The sequence below is a fragment of the Danio aesculapii genome, chromosome 2, assembly GCF_903798145.1.
Source record: "Danio aesculapii chromosome 2, fDanAes4.1, whole genome shotgun sequence".
NCBI classification, from domain to species: Eukaryota; Metazoa; Chordata; class Actinopteri; order Cypriniformes; family Danionidae; genus Danio; species Danio aesculapii.
Genome location: NC_079436.1, coordinates 19,113,296 through 19,136,354, shown reverse-complemented (window position 1 = coordinate 19,136,354; position 23,059 = coordinate 19,113,296). Strand labels below are relative to the sequence as shown.

The 23,059-nt window shown below is 34.4% G+C and overlaps 1 protein-coding gene across 1 annotated transcript in view; it reads left to right on the top strand.

Annotated features, from left to right (window-relative positions):
• The window catches only part of col11a1b (collagen, type XI, alpha 1b), a 168,999-nt gene that overhangs the window by 52,177 nt on the left and 93,763 nt on the right, over window positions 1–23,059 (top strand). Inside the window, exons 8-15 of the mRNA XM_056474218.1 lie at window positions 1,883–2,188; window positions 5,664–5,723; window positions 8,587–8,628; window positions 8,747–8,809; window positions 14,176–14,250; window positions 17,367–17,450; window positions 17,667–17,723; window positions 19,834–19,887. Coding sequence (XP_056330193.1) covers window positions 1,883–2,188; window positions 5,664–5,723; window positions 8,587–8,628; window positions 8,747–8,809; window positions 14,176–14,250; window positions 17,367–17,450; window positions 17,667–17,723; window positions 19,834–19,887 — 741 coding nt within the window. The remainder of the gene's footprint in view (window positions 1–1,882; window positions 2,189–5,663; window positions 5,724–8,586; window positions 8,629–8,746; window positions 8,810–14,175; window positions 14,251–17,366; window positions 17,451–17,666; window positions 17,724–19,833; window positions 19,888–23,059) is intronic.

The window sequence follows — 23,059 nt, the reverse complement described above, 5'->3', positions numbered from 1 at the left end:
ACCCGTCCTCAGCGCGAAGCTAATCTGCGCTGATTGGACCGATGACAGCCTGCTGCGATTGGTCGACGACACTGACAGGCTTCAGCGTGAGACAGAGTGAAATGCCCAGCTGCTAATCAACAATATAAAAGTAGTCACAGTGCATACACGCTTCATAGTGGATTTTGGCTGCCAGTGGGTGAATGTAAATACAGACGATGGACTAGAAAATACCGACGACTAACTATTTTATTGAGCAAAAAGTCCAAGAACTGGCGAGGAGATCTCCTAGCCCATCACAGGCTACCTGCTCTTTTCACACACACACACACACACACACACACACACACACACACACACACACACACACACACACACACACACACAGGGCCGGCGCGTCCATAGAGGCGTCGGCGACACCTCCCTCACCACCCGCGTCCACAGTTAAATCCGCGAATAATAACCCCCTTGTCTTTAATTTCAACCGTGACCCGGTCCTCATTTTACTAACGCGTCCCTTTCGTTTTCACTATCGCGTTGAGGGCGGCGCGATCATCCTTTGCCTAGAGCGGCAGTTCAGCTTGCTCCGGTGCTACGCACACACATTACATTCCTCCCCAGAGAACACAACACACATGCCTAGAGCGCCAGTTCAGCTGGCTAGGTGCAATTTAGAAACCTCACCTCGAACCTGAGCTGAAATATTTTGAAATTTGACCGTTGCATGTGTGTAGGAACAGCTGACGATCCGTAAACAAAGCGGCACGTGTCACATTTTCAACGTGGCTTTACACGCGATATGAGAAAAAAGAGATAACCTGACAGTACACGCAGTTACAAGTAACAAAACACAACTAAATACATAATTTGCAAGCTAGAGTAAAGGAGGCAACAATTTTAATCGCACGTACTTACACTTGTGAAATGGGGGAAGAAACTGATTCATGATGCACTGATCCATGTTCTGACAGTCTTTACTGATCCTTCCTTTAACAAACTGATGAAGTCTTCTTTGTAAGCATGTAGTTTCCAGAAGCACTCGATCTGCTCAAGGCTGGGCTATATTGCTGAGGTTTCATCTTTAATTAGACTGTCAATAATATCCATCTGCACAGCGTGACTTCATTCGAGCAGTGTCTGTGTGTGTCTCTCTGTGTCTCTCTGTGTGTGTGTTGCTTTTTTTCTGTTAGTGGGCGGGGCCGCAGGTTTCAAATCTCCCGGGTTTCCACGCGCAACTAATTGTTTCGTGGCCGCGTCATCACGAAATCACCTAATGACTCGTTATCAAGATGACTCGTTTGAAGCACTATGAGTCGACTCTTTTATAGATGAATCAACAGTTTTAAACACTGTACACTTACAGATTTAAGCCTTAGCTGGACATTTCACTTCACTTAGAGCTGTGTGACACACTATATGGAAGAGCATTTTCAAAAACCCATAATATGGGCTCTTTAAGGATTTTTATTTGGTTTTTTTGTAAAAATGTATAAAAATAATTTAAATAATAATTAAACCAATCAGTAATAATAAAGTATCATATACTGAACATTTATTTAATAACAAATAAGACTTTCTCCAGAAGAAAATATTTTATCAGACATACTGTGAAAATGTCCTTGCTCTGTTAAACATCATTTGGGAAATATTTAAAAAAGAAAAAAAAATCTAACGGGGGGCTAATAATTCAACTGTATATATATATATATATATATATATATATATATATATATATATATATATATATAATATTATCCAATTTTAAATTATTCAGTACATTTTTTACATTTAATTTCACTAGTGTAGCTTCATTAAAGACATTTTATTTAATGCTTGGGTCTGCACATGGACTAACATTTCTGTTTTTCTCATTCTCTGATCTCTTGCCTACCCCGCTGATCAGAATCCATTGCCAAAAGAGGAAATAGTAGACGACTACATTACAGGCGTAGAACAAGTTGGAGTGGATGCCACCGCTGCCACTGAGGAGAATGTGAAATATGTGGAGTCCAGAAGCACAAATGGAGGTGAAGCTGAGGACTTTAAAGAATATGACCTTAACACATATGATGGAAAAGAGATAGACCCCAGCAATTATGATGATTCCTTCTATGACTACACTAACGGAGCCAAACCCACTGGAAACCCAACCTATGAGGACGAGATTGGACCTGGACGACCTGCTGAAACTGAGGTCACTGAGAGCAATGTGAGTTCACTTCTCTTCTCTGTATCTCTATGGGCTTGTTTACAGCTGTATTAAGATGCGTTTTGGTCTATCGGATGCCAAGTAGACAGGAGAGAGACTTTCCTGTTCACACCTGCTGTGTAAATCTGTGTTTTCTGATAAAGGGTATACAGGTAATGTAAAATATAGTATATTGAAAAGTATACTGAGTAATTGTTCAAGCAGTGAAATCAATTACTTATATTTAATATGCTTCATAGAATGAATAATATAATTACAAATAGACTATTATTTGTTATTTATTTCCTTTCAAGTCAGTTGCTATTTAAGAATTTATATAGTTTTAAGATGTATATGCATTGTACAGTACATTTAAGTTTATTTAAAGGGGACCTGTTATGTGAAAAACACATTCATAAGATGTTTAAACACAGTTTTGTGGCAACGGTTTGGGCATATAGCAAGCTTTTAATGGTACAAATTTGTTAATTGTAATTGTTTATAATCACAGTCTGCAGAAACACTTTGATTGACTTTGATTGTCATCAGAGGGGGGAAAGTCTCACCCATTAGTTACAATATCTCCCTCATTAACCCTTTAACAGACATCGTATTGTAACCACCTGGTCAACCTTTTATCCATAGGCTATCATTATAATTGCTATTTTAATTGCTTATTGCTATTTATCAGAGTTGTGTCTGTATATGTAAGTATATTATTCAATGCAAGCATGGGCCAAAAAATTCATTTTTAAGAATCATGTTTTAGTCTTGTTTTTAAATCTGCCAGTATTCTTGCACATGGGCTATTGTAGCTCCTCCCTCTTTTGAAAAGGGAGCACAATCTAATTGGAATTTAAAGCTACAGTCACCAAAACAGCACAAATAGGATCAAATACAACTATAGTTCTGTGGTGTTTTTAGCTGAAACTTCATTTACACACTCTAGTGACATCAGAGACTTATTTTACATCTTGTAAAAGGGGCATAATATGTCTCCTCTAGTGAATATTTTAGAACAGAAAACAATTTAATTGAATGTCATTATGAATAAAATGAATACATTTTTAAAGGATCCGGCATTTCCATTATGCAAAAAACTTTTTTGTGAAATTGTTTGCTGTTTTGTATAGCGTAATATACTTAACAGAACAATAGTGAGTTGATGCATTAAATAAAACATTCAGAAATCTATATTCATCCAAAGAAATGTACCAGTTAATGAGTCAAACGTTAAGTCAAAATATAAATCAAACATTAATTTCTTTTTGTGAAAAAATATCTTTAAACTTTTGGCAACATTAACTTTTGGATTTTAGGCTTTAAAATATATCTATTTTTAGCTTTTCACCTGTTTGAACACATGAGCATCTACAACATGAACACAATCTGATCAAATATGTTTTTGACGACTGCTAGAAATGGTCAAAAGTGGACAAATTCAAAACATTTTAGGTTCCATTTATACCAGTATTTAGCTTTGCTAAACTTATGATCAAATCAACAAAAACACATCCTGCTGCAGGTGTAAACAGGGTCTACAATGGATTCAAGTGAAAAAAAAATCTAGCTTTTTTCCCTATATAAATGCTATTCTAATGTTGTCTAATTAGTAATCCCTGCTATTTATCATACTATGTTTTCAGTATGTCTGCTGACAGAGCAACACATAAATGTCTCTCAGCTGTAGCCATTTTTTTTTTTTTGTGGTTGCTGGAGACAGGAAATAAAACATAATCTACTGTATGCGATTGCAGTGTTGATCTGTTCAATCTTGTAATTTATTTTCACATTTAACACAAGCAGTCGTTCACACACTGACCACAGTGGCTTTGTAGCCTCTAATTTCTGGAGAAATTTCCCACCAAGCAATTTTGTGTTTAATGGATGTCTAATAGACATCTAAACATAGACGGCTTGGCTAAAATGAGGCTGAATTTGTGCTGTTGATGGAAATGTAATAGATGGATAAGAATAGCCTAAAACTAGTCATTAAATAGACAGATTAGACACACTTAACGTGTAGTCATTCATTGCTGTCTATTTGATTTGTGTTAGCCAAGCCGTCTATGCTTAGATGTCCTGTAGGCATATTTAAACACACAAAAATGCATGTTGGGATATTATCTTGGTTCACAAACAGTGTCAACTTTTACTAGACAAATATGAAGCTTCAGAAACAATTGCTGCTTGTTCAAATTACTTGTTTAAAATGAGCTGATACAAGCTTTTTTTCAATTAATGTTCATTTAACCTAAATTTGTGAAAAAAAATTGAGTTGACAGGCAATTTCTGGGACAAGAAATTGTGTTGGTGTAACTTTTTTGGGTAGTAAATGTGTACACTGTATAAAATGCAGGGTTCCACATGAACGATTTGTGTTGAGACAACAATTAATTAACTTATTAGTTTTTACACATTTAAATGGACTGAACATAAAACAATTAAGTTGTCCCCCTCAAAAATCACAAAATATTGTGTTGTTTCAGCTCATTTTAAATAAGGAGTTTGAAAAATCAGCAAACATTTTTGAGTGTAGTTCCCAACATGCTTTGCATGGGATTGCATTAATTGGGGAAAATGTTCTGGGATCAGTCTCAGTCAACAGTAGGAGTTAATAAAGCAGTTGTTTAGTTTAAACTCCATTAAATAACCGAATATTCTGATTCTCCAAATTAAGTGACTGAGATGAATTGCCTCCACAAGAGAAAAGTGTGTTTCACGATGAGCTTAATTCACAATGTAATTCAAGTGAAAGTGATTTGACATCATTGGTTCAAAATGATTTTTTCTCTTAGGTTCTCTTAGGTTCCTCAATTTAAATGAATGGTAATGTGTGTCATAATTAAACCAACACCAACAAAACTGTTTGTCCTGTTTTTTAAACCTTCATAATCTTCAACCTGCAGCTTATGTTTTTAATAGAGGATGCTTGTGTTAAATGACTGTCACAGGGGTTTTATTAGTGGACTCAAGACCAAACACTGCAAGTAAATTGTGTAAAAATAATAAAATTAAAAAAAAAAAATCTAATTAATTTAGTTTTTGACATATTACAGTAAACTTTTTAATAGAGGGAAGTTGGGGGATCTTTTTTATCCCTCTATAATTCAGGAAACACTGCAAATAGCCAGAAAACAACAACAGCAACAAAAGAATATATCAAATTATGTATGAGTTAATGCATTTGTAAATACCTTCATGATACTGATGTTATTATAAATTGGCTGCTGATGAAATGGCATTTGATGTTTCCTACAGTACTCGTTTGGAGAAAACACGAGTAAACTACATGTGTTGCAGTTGAAATTTACTTAAAAAGAGGAAAAGTCCTTCTAATCATCCTCAAAGTAGTTATGATCTCTGCTTTATAGAGTGACGCAGTCCATTTCTGGCATTAGCTTTAGAGCTTAATGTACTGTTTTACTGGTGTTTGGTCTACAGGAGCAGTGCTTCCTCTGTCATTAAACCTCTGTTCATTTGTACTGTGTTATAGGTTGGTGGTGGTTATGGTGGAGAGAAGGGGCAGAAAGGTGAACCTGCAGTCATTGAGCCGGTAGGTAAACTCTCTGCGTGAAGCTTTTACAAGAACCAAAGGAAATGCAACTACTGTACTAACAATGCAACTGCTTTTTTTTCTCACTAGCATGTCGGTTCAGAATAGGCCAGGCTGATAATCGTCATGTTAAAATAATGTATGGTCCTAAAAATAATTTAATACATTTACTACCATCCTAAAGTTTTTAAATCATTTAATGTTTGGAAATCTTTGAATCAAAGCTGCGTTTATTTGATAAAAAATAAAAATAAAAATCATTATATTGTTAATATTTTTTTAATGTCATTTAATTTTAGAATAACTTTTTTATATATTACATAGTAAATCATTTTAATTATATTTGATTATATATGAAATAACTTTGTGTGTATTTCTGCTCTTTTATGATTGCTTATTATTGGTATTTAGTCAGTAAAAATAATCTTATACTTATCAATAATAAAAAAAAATTCTTTTTTATATTTTCATGTGAAAATCAATTTTACTTTACATGATGTTTTGATTAATTAAAAGTTAAAAATAGCAGAGATTATTTAAAAATCAAATTTTTTGCTCAAATGTATTTATTTCTAAGCAATTTACTGTCTTTGATGAATAAAAAAATACACTTCGTGAAGTTTACTTATAAACTAATTTCGAGAGGATCATATGATTGCTTGCGGATGGTTCCGCATAATCCAATTTATGATTCAACAATCAGACGATTCCTAAGCAACTATAAATACCGTAAGTTCCATATAACAGCCATCTTCGTTTTGAAGAATCCCTCTTTCCACCCCTACTCCTCCACCTTTCCTACTTGGGTGATACGGTGGCCCAGTGGTTAGCACTGTTGCCCCTGGCTCGAGTATCTTATGAGCTTAGGACTCTCTCTCTCAGGACAGCATGCCAAACAAGCTTCATCAATCATTCAATTCAATCATTTTGCTAAGTGTGAACATTTGAATTAAAAAATATACTATATAATGGTTTCCACAAAAATATGAAGCAGTATAATAATAATAATAATAATAATAATAATAATAATAATAATAATAATAATAATAATAATAATAATAATAATAATAATAATAATAATAATAATAATGAAAACAAAAACAAATGTTTAGCATTAAATCATCATATTGATGCCACAAGATCCTTTAGCAGTCTTTAGAATGATTGTAATGAAATGTCTTTACTGTCACTTTTTTATTTTAATTTTGATTTATGCTGCAGCTGCTTTTATATCAAAGAAAGTAAAGACTTAAGGAGCTTCAAAAAAAACAATCAAAAGATGATTGTTTGAGTAGTATTAGTTTGCATGGTGGATGATGATGTTTTATTTTATAGACGAATTACCAGTTTATAAACATTCAGGATGCGCGCGCAGCGAGGTTGCAGAAAAAACCGAGAGCACTAGCATTTACAGCAAGAGAATGACATCCGATGCGCTACAGAGTTTGTTGTTGTCTTAGAAATAAGTTATATTGATTGCATATGATATATATTATTCTCATAATGTTTTCATCGTATTATAACAGCTTGTCACCCAGTAATAAGCACAGTTATTCTGCAAAATTATTATTAAAGTGAGCGGCGTTCATCTGACAGGTCCATTCGCGATAGCACCCTCCCAATAGACATTGGCCAAGCATCCAGCCCGAAATATACAACTCATTGAAACTCCAAGCGTTTTTACAGGAGAGAAGTTAAATGCCTACAAGTCTTTGGATGCCAACAATATTGTTCTGCGTGGTCATGTGCAAGAAATAATGTTCCATGATTACCAGATTCAAAACTATGTAGTGCTAAAAACAAAGGTTCTGCCTAGCCAAAGAAAGGAAAGAAGACAGATCTGTACAAGGCCTGGGTAATCATCAACAAGCAAAACAATTGCATTCTGACAGCGAACTGCACCTGTAAGGCAGGGTATATGAACTCACATGTTTGCATTTTATTCTTAGCATTCAGTGTCAGCAGTTTAATTCACCATATTTAACTGTTTTTGACGAAATCACTGCTGCAATCAAAAATGAGTAATGTGTATGATTCAGCATAGCCTGAACTCACCTGATATGAAATGAGAACTGCAGAGTCGAGCATTTTTAATTAGGTCATCACTTCGTTCAGCTCCCTTTTAGCCAAAGACATCTGCGGTTGGCATTAAAAGCAGTGTGGTGTACGGTAAAAATTTTTTTTATTTGGTTGCTATTGCAACCGGTCTTTTTTTTTGCAACCGGGGACCCATGTGACGTCATGTGTGACGTAGATTGGTAATTCCTCTACATTGTGTGTTATTATATTGTAAATAATTTTGTTACTGTTTTAAAATGTTGAGGTACTGTTTGTTTAATGCATTAACTGTATTTTGCAGCCGTACTTTGTTTTTTAACAGCGAGGACCAAAATGGAAACAAGCCCAGGGCTTTATTGTGTTTTTATCCTTGACAGTTTTATTGCAAAATGCATAGGATACTTGTATTTTTGTACAGTTTGTCTAAAATCTGTCAAATAAAAATTCAATTCAATTCAACATGGAAACATACACATGTTTTCAACCTAATTATTCTTTGTACAGTAACAGAAAAGTGGTATCAGTCCAGGAAAGGAGATTTAAGAATGACAATATCAGCATATTTTTCATCTGATTTAGACATCAGTTGCATTATCCTCCATTTCTTGAACTTTTTGGAAAACGGGCAGTTGGTTTACTTGGGCTAAATGAGCCACATCATTGGGTCCCTCTTGGTTCTTTGCTGATTTTCTTTTCATTTCTTTTTTCTTTTTTTTTTCACTTCTCATACTGTGAGATTTACGGCCTGCCCAGCATGCTACCAAACTGATGTTTTTCTTCCTCTCTCCCTTTCGATTCTTTTCAGGGGATGCTTATAGAGGGACTCCCAGGACCACCGGGGCCCGCCGTGAGTATCACCTTTTTCCACACTCTTTTCAAAAATATCTGGAAAATTTCAGCATCGACTTGGCTCGAGTGTTTCTACATGTATTACGTTGCCTTTGACGCTTCACATGTCTTTTTAGGGGCTCCCCGGCACTCCAGGAATTCAAGGCTCCCCGGGCCTCCACGGAGATCCAGGTGAAAGAGTAAGTTGATATTTACTCAAAAATAAACCCAAATTTGAGTTGCATACCATCTCTTAAGTCTATTGTTCATGTCAAGACATCTTTCACACACTGTAGATACACTACTTTTAGGTAACCGTAGACTTTTCTCAAGGTTTTTATTAGACTTTGACTTGCACATAAAGACAGGGGTAAATTTGACATTGTTTAAAACATCGAGCAGCACAATGTAACGTTGCAAAGGGGCAGATCTGCATATTAGAAAGCCCAGAGAGACCTTGGTGAAACCAGATCTGCCTGTAAATCCTCAGTCTAATAACACTTCCAGAGGAGCAGACCTTGTAACCTCCCATGCACATTAACACATACTCATTCTCCCATAGATCCTTATGTCTGCTGCTGTTCACGCTGTTTTTCAGGATTGTAAATGTGCTCGGTCGATTACTGTCCAGAGAATAGCTTAGTCACCTTGCAATTAAAAGGTTTTATCTGAGATTTATGAGAGGGAAAAAAATCATGTTGTTCATGTGCTTAATTTGTTTAATCAGCGTTTTTACATTATACAGTTAAAGTTTTTTAAAAGAAAAAAAGTTCTTTCTACAAATTTGAACTCTAACTTGATTCTATAAGGTTCTATTTGTGATCCAATCAGCACTTTGAATGCACACGAGGACCAATCAGGATCATGCAGAGGACAGGATTAGTGACATTTTAAGTTTAAGTTCATTCAGTACCACTAGCAGATTGATTTTTTTTATATAGTGCTTTGTTGAAAAATTAAAATGATGCATTTTCATATAGGAAGGTGAAATGCACAAATTTGTACAGAGATAATAAATAAAATAAATAATCTATCAGCATGCTAATTTAGAAGCATTTTAGGACAAGAGATAAAATGTAATCATTTTTGATGTTAGTAAAAACTAGTATTTCTACTTCTTTTTTGCTTAACTTTAACTCGATAAAAATAATAAAATGTTCTAAAAAATCAAATAATCAACATGAAATGTAACCTTTTCATTCATATCCACACATTAGTCCTAACATAAAGCAAATCTTTTCAAAGTCTGTAAAAAAAAAATCAATTACAAAAAATGCAAATGTGTTTCCACAAGTTGCTAGAGTGGCTGACTGCGGTATTGGTAACCTAGTAACCAACAGTAAACAAAGCAAGCATACTGGAGACATTAGCCCCTTTCACACATACAGATCTTTCCAGAAAATTACAAGCAATTTTCCGAAAAGGTCTGTATGTGTGAACAGGTCCTTTTTTAAAATAGCGGTAAATTCGTTCCGGCAATTTTCCGGAAAAAAAGTTGTAACATTACCAGTAATTTGCTAAAATGCTGCTCTGTGTGAACACATATGGCCGGAAAGAGCGCATTCACAATTAGCATGAGCTAACATGAGATGTCTATTCCAGCAAATCAGAACATTCAGACGCATTCACATTCGTGCTGTTTATGCCTTTGAATTTTTTTCTGACACATTTAGCTGCTTGATGTTAGTCAGATAACGTTTCTATAATAGAAACCTTCTTGTTCCTTCTTAATGCCAACTGTCTAAAAATGTATTGATAAAATGATTCATTATGTATGAATAATAATAATAATGAAGCAGCCAGTAAGCGCCAGCACACAAACATATTATTAACATCTCGACATGCGAAAGTGTTCCTTCATATGTTTTCATCGAAGTTGTTCACAATACTTATCCATCCACAGAGTTTGTAATGTAGTCAAATGTGTTAAAATGTAGCTGCAGTTAGCGCTTCTGCCTTTGGATGTCTCTTGGATAAAAGTAGCTTGATTGCTAAAGCTTTAAGAAAAGTGAAATCATCAGCAAAAGCCTGACTCCTTCTGTGTTTACAAATGCAAGCGCAGCCGTTTAGAGGTCATTTCTGGTTAATGATGTCAGAATTTACCGGTATTTTGGAATAGATGTGTGAACGGTCTTTTCCGGAAAAATTCCAGAACACTATTGCCTGTGTAAACAGTGCTTTTTGAATTTACCGCTAAAGTAATTTTCTGGATATTTACCGCTATTACTGTGTGAAAGGGACTTATGATATTTGTACCAATACCAAAGTCCAAAACTTGTTTGCAAATTACAGGATTTTTATTGCAAATTTGACATTTTCCTCACTTGTTTTTTATGTGATACTTCAAAATGTGCATTAAAACAGGGCAATGGAAACCCAGCTATTGTTGAAACACAAGCTGTAATGTATTAAAACAAATAAATAAAACAGAATTCATTTAATAAAATAACAATTAAATGTTTTGCAAGATAAAACCTTCAAATTTAAAGCGCAAACATTTAAAACATAAAACTTAAATCTAAATTTGACTGCTAAATATCCTCACTTACATATTAGAGAGGATGATTATGATATTGTACATTTAGAATACATTTTGTCTCTGTCATTTCCTTGTAAACAACAATCGCTATAAGAAAATGCAAACTTGCTATAAGGAATGCAAAACCTATAAAATATCTAATTTCAAAACCATTCAGAATACAAACATAACAATACAATCCCTAGGAGACCTTACAAACAACATCCATACAAACGTACAGTTAGTCTCAACTTCTCCATCTCTCGCAGACTTTACTCTTCCAGTGCATTCTGGGAAAAGGATAGTACTCCCAACACCACTGACCTCCATCTCTTAGCACAAAGAGCTTTTTGTTCACGAGGGGAAGTGACTTTCCCAGTGTCTTTGATGTCCATCAGTTCCTCCTCATATAACTCTCATAAAGCCGAAAATGCATAATTAACAGCAGTGGTCACTTCCCTTCACCTTTTGCTAAGCACATCCTCTTCGCTAAGTATACAGGAGTGCTAGGTGTGTGTTTGTTACACAGAAAGGACGTTTGCCCAGCCTTCAAAACACACACAATCACACAATTACACCATCATATGGGAACAATTTGAAGTGAACCGTCTACTAGAGGAGCGTGACGTGCCTGCTAAAGAGATCTCTTCGCAAACTAGCTTAGCAGCATTCCTTCATAAGCGCACTAGCGTTATATATTCCTCCCCGCTTTTCTTGTGGGGTGTCAGTTTCATTACGAGCACACACACAAATAAACAACTCTCTAAAAGGAAAAAAGCGTGGTATAAATATAAAGCAAAGCATATTATTATGGGATAATGATGGGGCTTTAGCACATTAGCTATTTTTGATTCGGCCGCTGCTGAAATCTGCTGTTTAGGTGCAGTTTGTGCCACAGTATTCTTCCCGAAACTATTTAGTCCAGCTTTTTGGGGATTTTGAGTGGATTTGTGTTACCTTACTAACAATGTAGTATGGTAACACTTTGTTTTTACTTTTCCCTTTTGCTTTTTTGATACGTATTTTTACAACTACACTTTTTTCTGAATATTCGTTATGGTACTACTTTATTACTGCTTTATTAATACTTTAATTTGATGTCTCCCAACACAAGACTTTTTTTAAAAGTGACAACTTTAATTTTGTTATTGGCTATGCTCAAAACCTTTCTGATTTTAGTACTGTACATAATTGTCAGTGTCGAGTAAGTTACTTTTAAAAAGTAATAGATTACAAATTACTGACTACTACTGGAAAATTGTAATCTGATTACATTACTAATTACTTCATGTTAAAAGTAATCAGATTACTAATTACTTTACTTTGAAGTTACTATTAAAACATAAAATATACCTACAAAAATACAAAATAAACTGCAGCTCTTGCAGTAATTAATATTCTCTGGAAAACATTACAATGGGTTGATCACATGGCTTGACATAATTAAATGACTTAAAGAGTTCACCACATTGATTTCCATAGTATGAAAAAGCACTGCAGTGTTTGAGTGTTCTGTGTTTGTCTGAGGTAATTAGTCTACCAAAATGTGTATATTCCATACAAAGTATGAAGCGGATTTGTCAGTTCTTATCACGCAACTCGCGGTTTTCAACTGGGATGCGCCTGGGAAATGCGAGCACGATACACATTACGTGAATGGCCCCATAAGCAACTACGCTTCTCCTCACGTTCAGAAGATACCTTCACTTTCGTTCTTAGACAAAAATTCAATTTAGCCTGTTTAGGCTGAGTTGGGCCGTTGTGTTTTTTGGGTGCTGGTGTCCTCCTTGGTGATGAGTATTGTCATAGAATGCTTTCTGTTCTAGTGGTTGAACAAGTTGCTGGTCGAGTTTAAAGCAGATGAAAGTTCTTTAGAGACTGGACATAGACTGAATTATACAGCAATATTTTTGTTTTTACACTCAATGAAATCAAAGAGATGTCTGTATTTTCACTTGAAGAAGCAACCACTCTCACTGCAGCTATTTCAGCTCGCTGTTCTCCAGCAAATTAAGAGCAAATGCTTATAAACTGATGTTGCAGTGGAAAACATGATTAAAAAGAATTTTTTTTTCTAAAATCTATATTTGTAACACAAGTAACGCAATTACATTGACTTTAGTAACTGTAATCAAATTACACAAATTTTAAATCTAGTTTGTTACATTACTTCGATCCCCAAAAATGTAATACAGTAATGCGTTCCTGTCGAACATGTTACACCCAACTCTAAAAATTGTTATGTAAATGCACCCTAAATCCTTAATTATTATTACAATATCAAGCCAATATTGAAATTTTGCAGCATTACCTTTTACTGTTTTTGTGTTTGTGCTTGTAATTGATGTTCTTATAAATTTACAATAGAAGTCTATTTGCATTATGCATTTGTTTGTTGATAAAAACATTTTCTGACAATTGTAACTGGTTACAGTTAAGTATTTGCCACAAAAGAGAACATATGCAATTTAAAAAGTAATAAAAGTCTTTAATTTATATGTCAGTTATATGTCATGTACTAATTCAATGCAATTATGTTTACTTATATAGATACATTAATTATATTGGATGAATAGGTCATTTTAGATGTTTTTATAAGATTTAATTTGTGCTTTATCTAGCTGTAATATTCCTGTGGCAGCCTGAATCTGGATTTTATACATCCAATAACTAACAAAAAAACTATTCATCCCATGTAAATCAATTAAGCAAACTATTAAATGAACAATTACACTCGTTTTTTATCAATTTAAATTTCACACAAAGAAATGGAGTTGAATAGGGAAAAAATCACTAATAATGTTCATGATTGAAATGTAGTTGAAAAATAACAGACTGTCTAAAGGCAACTATCAAAACACAGTGGTCCTTTAAATACATGTTGCAGTATTTTCATTGGATTAGTATTTCAAACTGCAGAGAAACAATCTCTGATGCTCTTTCCATGCCTATAGTTTTTTCTTTTTTTTTCTTTAGCCATTTACACATTCGTTTCCCACACACTCTATGCCTCATTTCTCCCCCTCTGCTCTCTCTCTCTTCTCTCAGGGTCCTCCTGGTCGTCCAGGTTTGCCAGGCGGAGATGGAGCTCCGGGGCCTTCTGGCACCATCCTCATGTTGCCGGTAAGCTCATCCAACCACAAAATTTTCAATTTTTCAGATTAACCACAACATTGTCCACCCCCTAATCTTAGACAAACAGCCAAACTTATCTCAGATCAGCTGCAAACAGCCACTTCACCACACACCAACTGAAGCTAGGTTAAGAGTCTACTGTAGGGTCAGTAGCTGGATGGGAGAGCTATTGCGTAATGCAGGCTGCTGTTTGCAGTGTTAGATCAGCATGGGGTGCTCACTATGTGTTCTGTGTGGGTCCTAGTGCCCCAGTATAGTAATGAGGACTGTACTGTCAATGAGAAACGTCCTGTGGATGAGACGTTTAAACTGTTTAAACCAAGTGTGTCTAATCCTGTACCTGGAGCATATTTTAGACTGAATATTTTAGTGATCAGTCTTTGTTTGTCCCTGGAGTGTACAATCACACTGGTTTTCTTACAATATCTGACAATGAGCTAGAGAAAGACATGTGCAATACTACACACACTATATGCCTGCCAAATTACATGCAAATAATGTTTATTTTAACTTTCAGACATTTAAATAAATGTAAATACTAACAAAAACGTAATGTTTCTAGTTTGTAAAATACATGACTTGTTAGCATGATTTGGCATTTTCATTGTCACACATGACAAAAATGAATATAATTAGCATTGTCATCATTTTAAATGCAGTAAATGGTTAAATATTTAATAGTCTTCCATGGACATTTGACATTCTACTTTTCTTTTCTTTTTTTTTCTTTTTTTTACATTTTTAAGCTTAACATTAAAATCTCAAAACTGCCCTGCTCTAAAAATATAGCATTTTTACAGTGTATATTGTGACTGTCTCAAGCATAGTTCAATAAATTACAGCTCTTATAAATTAAAAAGAAAATCATAAAGTCATTTATAAATACATTTTCAAAAACATTGGCACATTTTGTCGCTGAAAACCATGTCTTCTGGTGTGACACTAAATGCTAATTTTAAATCAGCAATTTCACAAAAATGTCCAAAAAGTCATGGAGACAAATATGTTATTCATAATTTCATGTAAAATAAATAGCACTAAATGAAAATAAGTGTCCTACAATTACAGTAAATCACTCATGTGCTATTTGCTTATTAAGAGTCTTATTTTTAATTATATTCCAGAAACAGTTCAATATAAATGTAAAAAAAAAAAAATTAAATATAGTGAAGTATATACATTTTCTCAAACATCAGACTTCAAACTACATAAATAATTAAGAAATTATTCAAAAATGGTGTTTTACAAAAACAAAAAAATAAAAATACTGCCTAAATGTCAACTACCCACAAGATGATGTCTTTGGAGATGGCAAAAGTAATTATTTGTAAGTGCTTTACTCACAAACTAGAACATTTACTCTCTTCTTCTCCCAGTAAAACAACCAATTACATTCAAGTATTTGAGAAGTTGATATATTGATATATGTACAGTATATAGCAGCTTATATTTCTCCACTGCAGCTCAGACTAACATGTTGGCGCTCATCATAGATCAAATAATATGATCATTATTAAGGTGCCTAAATGACAAAATACATTTTTTACACATATTTTTTTTTTTAATTCAGTTCAACTCATGTTTATTTCTAGCGCTTTAACAATGTAGATTGTATCACAGCAGCTTAACATAGAAGTTGTAGTAAATTGAAATTGAAACAGTGTGTCAGTCCAGTTGAAGTTTAGTTCAGTTCAGTGTGGCTTAAATTTCACTGCTGAAAGTTCAAATACTAAATAGCAAATCCATCGATGAGCTGCAGTCGAGGCGCTGGAGGCCGGAAAACACTGGACATCTATTGGTGGGTGTGCAAGCTGGTCTCATGCTCTCCACTCCTCCATGACTGCCACAACATCTGCTCAGGATACGGCCTGGTCTAAGATTATGGAGACCTCGGGATAATGAAAAATGATCATATTAAAATGAACAAACAAACAAACAAACAAATAAACAAAAAAAAACTCACACAGGAGTATTGAAGGGATAGTTCACCAAAAAAAAAATTTAAAATCTGTCATCATTTACTCACCCTTGACTAGTTGTTTATAACAATGTTAACTATCCCTTACACTTTAACCCACCATTAAATCTACCCATACCATCAAACCTTGCCCTACCCATATCCCACCTCAATAGCACCATAACGTTCTGCAGTACATTATGAAAACAAAAAGTACATTGTATTTATATTTTGATGTAAGTACATAGTAGTTAAGAACACTTAATATAGCTTGTTACAACTTATTTTCCATGATTGTACTCATACTCACTGTGCCATTGGTCTGTCCATGGCACTTAGCTAATTCTTAGGAAGCTGTTTAAATTCCTGGCATGCCATAGAGCCCCATCTTCATAGTTTTCATAAAGTAAAATAAAGACTATATTTGTGTGTAGAACGTGTGTGTGTGTGTGTGTGTGTGTGTGTGTGTGTGTGTGTGTGTGCGTGCGTGCGTGCGTGCGTGCGTGCGTGCGTGTGTGTGTGCGTGTCCAATGTGTGATAACTCAAGACAAAGTGCAGCATCTGGTGTGTGGCCCTCTTTACTAGGCATTTTCAGAAACTCACAGCCAGGTTTGTTAAGGCAAGTTGGAGCTAAACCAAGGTCCTGACTCTCTGTGGTGATAAAAAAATCACAAGATGTCCTTTAAAAAAGTATGGGTGTAGTCCGGCATCATGGCCTCCTTACAATCCCCATATTTACTCCTCTTCACCAATAAGATACTGTGTATTCTGGTGCAGTACGTATGGCTGTTGGTGGGACATCCAGGTGGATGTTGCACACTGATTTCGCCCTCCAAATGTGCAGAATAAAGTGCTTTGACCGCTGAGTGCTATATAAATGGGATGAATTATTATTGTAAATGTCCAAGTGGGTTAAGAATTGTTACAGCTGTGCAGAACCCCACCCGGTAAACCCAATGCCCTCACGCTACACCCAACAGTCTACAGTAACTTTAGGCAAACTGGCACTTTGCAGCCCAGATGCAAACCCATAATGACAAGACGGGGCCGCTTTGTGTTGCAGCGGCTAAAGTTCTAAATTCCAGTGTGCAGTAAAAGTACTGAAATAAACCTGTGATTTTTGTGTTTGTGAACGTTTCTCTGACAGTTCCGCGCCGGTGGAGAATCTTCAAAAGGCCCGGTGGTGTCGGCACAAGAAGCTCAGGCCCAAGCCATCCTCGCCCAGGCGCGGGTCTGTATCCTTGCTCATGATTTTTGTTTTGCTTGAATGGGTACGAGGATGTTTAAAGGCACTGTTAAAACCAAGACAGGTTTATGGTTCTCATAACACTGTATGGTACATGGAAACGTACCCACTGCAAGTAACACAGCTTATGCTCTCTGCTCCAGTTAATGTCAGGTTTGGAGTCATTTTTGTAAATGTTTTTTTTTTTCTTTTTTCCTGTAGTTGACTATGAGGGGACCACCTGGTCCAATGGGATTGACAGGACGCTCCGGCCCTGTGGTGAGTATGCATGTTATATAAACCAAAACTAAAATTGTTCAGTAACTAATTTAAGAAAACAATAAATGCAAATTACATTTAAAAAATTAAAGAAAATTACACATATACATATATTATACACAAATATTTGTGTATTTGTTACAATATTGTCTGTGTTTTGGTAGTGAAACCTCTTACTGGCAATACGCTGTCTTACAATAACGTTTAACATTTACGTGCTTCGATCACCATCATCAAAGAACAATCCAAGTGCCACCGCTAACATCAGTGGCGGGAAAAATGGCAGTGGGTATAATTCACCATTCAGTGCTTTGCATATATACGTACACCCCTCACAAATCTCTCATTTGAATTATTATTTTCTACAGGATGCTTTACAATATTAAATTTGTCTAACAATCTAACAAAATAATTAATGATAACAATGATAAAAAATTAATTGCCCAAATTTAGATGTTAGGGGGAAATATATATATTTAAAATGAATATTTAAAATGTAGTTGAAATTTTGTAGTTTGTTATTGATTTTGCAATATTTCGCATAAATGTAAATGTATTATCTTTCCATTTCTAAAGATGTTTGAATTATTTATAGATAGAACTATCTATCTATCTATCTATCTATCTATCTATCTATCTATCTATCTATCTATCTATCTGTCTGTCTGTCTGTCTGTCTGTCTGTCTGTCTGTCTGTCTGTCTGTCTGTCTGTCTGTCTGTCTGTCTGTCTGTCTGTCTATTTATATACAGTATACACACAGTTGAAGTCAGAATTATTAGAATTTATCTTTGCCATGATGACAGTAAATAATATTTGACTAGATATTGTCAAGTTATTGTATAATGATGGTTTGTTCTGTAGGCTATCGAAAAAAATAGCCTAATGGGGCTAATAATTTTGTCCTTAAAATGGTGTTTAAAACATTAAAAACTGCTTTTATTCTAGTAAAAACAAAACAAATAAGACTTTTTCTCCAAAAGAAAAAATATTATCAGACATACTGTGTGTATATATATCTGTTTTGTTGAATGCTCCAAAATATATGACCTTTATTCACTGAAAAAAGAATAAAAATATAAATTGTAAAATTTAGGTGTACTCATTTATACTGAGCACTGTATAAAGTAGCAATTATTTCATACTTTGACGTTCGATTTTAGGCATTCTATATATTTCCAATTATTTACTTATTTTATTTATTAATTTTGTTATTTTGCGTATATTTTATTTATATTTTTACAAATTTATTTATACAAATATCTATTGTATATCTATGGCAACACAAAATAAATGTTATGCTACTTATATTTATTTATATGGAAATATAATATATAAATAAATAACCTGAATAGCTGATGTTTGATTTAAAAACAATCGTACATTTGATTACAAATGACTAAATGTGTTCATTTCCAACATAAATTAATTCGAACAAATATAAAATAAACAATAAAGGTAATGGTTTAATGAACTTAAGTTTAATGGACAAATGAATAAATACATCAACACAAATAAAGATTTATTTTATTTTATTTCATTTTATTTTATTTTATTTTATTTTATTTTATTTTATTTTATTTTATTTTATTTTATTTTATTTTATTTTATTTTATTTTATTTTATTTATTTTATTTTATTTTATTTTATTTTATTTTATTTTATTTTATTTTATAGAAAACACAGATGAGCCGCCTGCTTCTCAAAAAGACATGTCGCATACATGCCAAGGTTTACTTTCATCGCTGTCCCTTTTCTTTTCCTGTGTCTTTCTTTCAAACCCAACTGTTGCGATCGTCACACAAATGCTGATAGGAACATGTGTTACCTTCATCTCACTCTGATTTATGACTCAGTGGTTTATGGCTCTTTGGTGCTGAAGTCCTTTCAAGCTGTCTGATGTTTATTTTCATCTTCCTCTCAAAATACCTTTTGTCATTTTTGTTTCTGTGATATGAATCAGACTCAGAATGCCACTCAAATTTCTCTCATTCTTTTCCACAAAATCAATAACCCTTTAGAAGCAATGGTGGCGGGATGTGTTTGGGTAACTAGTGGGTTTGGAAAAGTGTATGAGACTTAAAACCAGTGTATGTGTGTGTGTATTTCAGGGTGGTCCTGGTGCACCTGGTGCTAAAGGGGAAAGCGGAGATTCTGGCCCACAGGTGACTATGTCTTTCTATGCTTTTATAGCTTCTTTTAAAAGAATTAATTCCTGTAATCTTAATTTAAAAGGCTGTTCTGACTTAATGCTGGTTTTTATTCTAATGTTTGTTTAACAGTTTCTTCAAGTAAAACTAAACTTTTATTTTGATGGGTTGTCATGAAGTCATTTCTCTGTGTACTTGATATGATGGTGCTTTTCCTAAGTTGTAAACTGTAAAAACGCTTGTTAATTAAAGAAACCACCATGATCGTCACATGTGGCTACAAATGTAGTAAACATACCTGTCAACATTGGGATGTGAAAATAAGGCATATCCCCTCCCCAATTCCCCAAATTACTAAATAAGTTTATCTGGGGCTGTTTCATTGTAAATAAACAGTTAAACAGTCATTAATATGTTTTATTATTATTATTATCATTATTGTTATTATCAGATAAGTCATCAAATCACATTAATCTTTTCTTCACTATATAACTTAAACATTCCGATTAAAGAGCAATGAATGAATCTCTCATTTAGATGTTTTATTAAATAACAGAGCTGTCACTTTAACAATGCACACATCTAACGTTATAACGTTACATCGACTGTTTTGAGGATTGCATAGGAGAGGCGACGACACCTGTAATGGAAAGGAAGGAAATCCCTCCATTTTTATATTTATTTCAAAATGTTTCATGACACAGAACAGATCATTTATGACAAGGTGCGTCCCTGGTGGTTCGGAGGTATGGGTTGCAAATAGGGAGGATTGGCTCTTTAATGTTTATTGCCACCCTTCATAGAAATAGTAAAAATATGGGAAATTACCTTTACGGGGTAGATAGCGGGATAGAACTGTAAAATACGGGTGAATCCAGGGAAAAACGGGAGGGTTGACAGGTATGATAGTAAATAAAAGAATAGGCCACATGTGATTGTTTACAGTTCTAATTTAGATGTATTAATACAAGGTTTGACAATTTCCATGACATTCTATACAGTTAATTCCATTTTATACAGAATTCTGTTCATATTTTTTCACATTGCAAAAGGTTAGGTTCACTAAGAAGATCCTGTACTTGTGGAAAGTGCATAATGCTTATTACTGCCTGACAATGTTTTCCTTTAACTCTCTCATTTTTAACTGCTTTTTAATTCAGATAAATGGAAGTGCTTCATTGGAATCCTGTTAGAGTTATAATTTGCTGCGGGTAAATGAACAGATTATGGTGTTGCATGACAGATTTGCTCTGCTTCGGTGCTCACAGGTGCAGCTGCAATAAACTTTAATGCTGTAAAAACAATTAGTATGTTGCTTTTCATGATATAGCATATATCCAGTTGAATGCAAAATATGCAGGAGGTATAAACACTTGTCCGCAGTAATGTAAAAACAGTACTTCTGCTCTGGAGTAAGTCTTAGTTAGATGATGAAGAGGGTGGTGGGGGGGGGGGTTTCTTTCTGTAAAGTTTGTAAAGTTTTTGTAAAAGATAATACTATAAAAACCAAGGATCTGTAAGTTGTTATTTCTCTTTAGCTTTTATTTAATTGATAAAAGTACAAATAATAGATTCCCAATGCGTTTACTGACTAAATCAATTATGTTTTGATTTCGATGGTTGCCATACACCGCAACAAATTTGGGAGATGTACATTTAATAAAGTTTTACGTTAACTTTCCTTTGCAAAATCATTCAGTGTTTAATTGTTTGGGGATTTAGGATATTAATCAGCAAGGTTTTGCATGCAAAAGGTTTGCCCAATCTGACATTATACAAGCCTTTAGCTGCTCAACAGTCAGTGGTAATCTTTGTCTGATTTTCTTTAATATGATGAGCCACACATTTTTTATTAGGAGACAGATCTAGACTGCAGGCTAGTTGAGCTCATTTGCTTTGTGTCTGTAGCCAGGTTTCTATTCTAACATGAAGCAAATCTTTTAAAAGTTTGCAAAAAACATCCCAAATGCAAATGAGGTGTGTTTTCATCAAGTTGTCAGAGCAGCTGACTGTAGAATTGGTATCACATGGATATAGTGTTCATTAGATTAGAGTCAGAGCCATAGGGAGAGTTGCGAATGTTTGATTCGTTAAAATGTTTGATCGTCACGTGATTCATATAGAGTCGAGTATTTAAAGTGCTTTGCGGTTCATTCAAAAAATGCCATATTCAGCTGTTACTCGGCTGTAAGTGCCAACTTCCAGGAATAGTAAGAGACTCCATATGCCGCCATTGCATTCCATTGCAGTCAATGGAGTTGTCGCAACTCTCTCTTTCTCTCTCTATGACTTTGATCAGAGTTTATTCGGCAAATGTGTTTCCATCACCCATTATTTGCATTAACCTTTTTTTTTTACACAATTCCAAAATCATCTCAAGCGATCATGAAAGTTGTTTTTATTGTTTTTATTATTGTCCAAATTGTGCAATAACACAGTGAAAGTAATCCAGCTAGTGATACCAATCTGTTGCAGCACATGCAGAATGAATCTTAATCTAATGAAAATGAGATTCTTATTCTCATTACCATGATAGACATTTGCTTTTCTTTCTGTCGCTCAAGAATGTCTGGACGTTCTCTTTGGTCTTTGAATTTGAGAACTCAATCGCTGCTTTCCCCATGTGGACTCATCTGACACAATAACACTGTCAATTTGACTATCTGAGATTATCTCTTCTCTCCTTCTCTCTAGACCATTTGCACGAAGTAAAGAGCCAAGCAGTGCTTGCAAAAACAGTGATGCTCATTTTATACTAAAACGCAAAGCCTAATGTATCACTAGTTCACCAGGAAATTCCATACATTTTTAACTTTTTATTGTTCCTCCATCCCAATGTTTGTGGAATGGTTGCTACTTTTAAAAAATACATTTGTTTGTCAGTAAAAACACTCTACTTTTTTCTTCGTACTTTCGTCAATTAAAATAAAGAGAATTATTACATGGCTCTGGAATACTTGAATCTGATTAGTCAGTTATGACATTCCATTGAATTTTATTCCCAGGTATCGAATTCTGAATCTAAGCCCCCTGTATGCACAGCAACAGATTAAGGTCAAAGGTTTGGTTACACTTTATTTTGATGGTCCGTTTGTTGAATTTAATTTACATTGCATCTAATTGCTAAATAATTCTCATTAGATTATAAGTAGACTGTTAGATTGGGTTTAGGGTTGGGGTTTGCGTT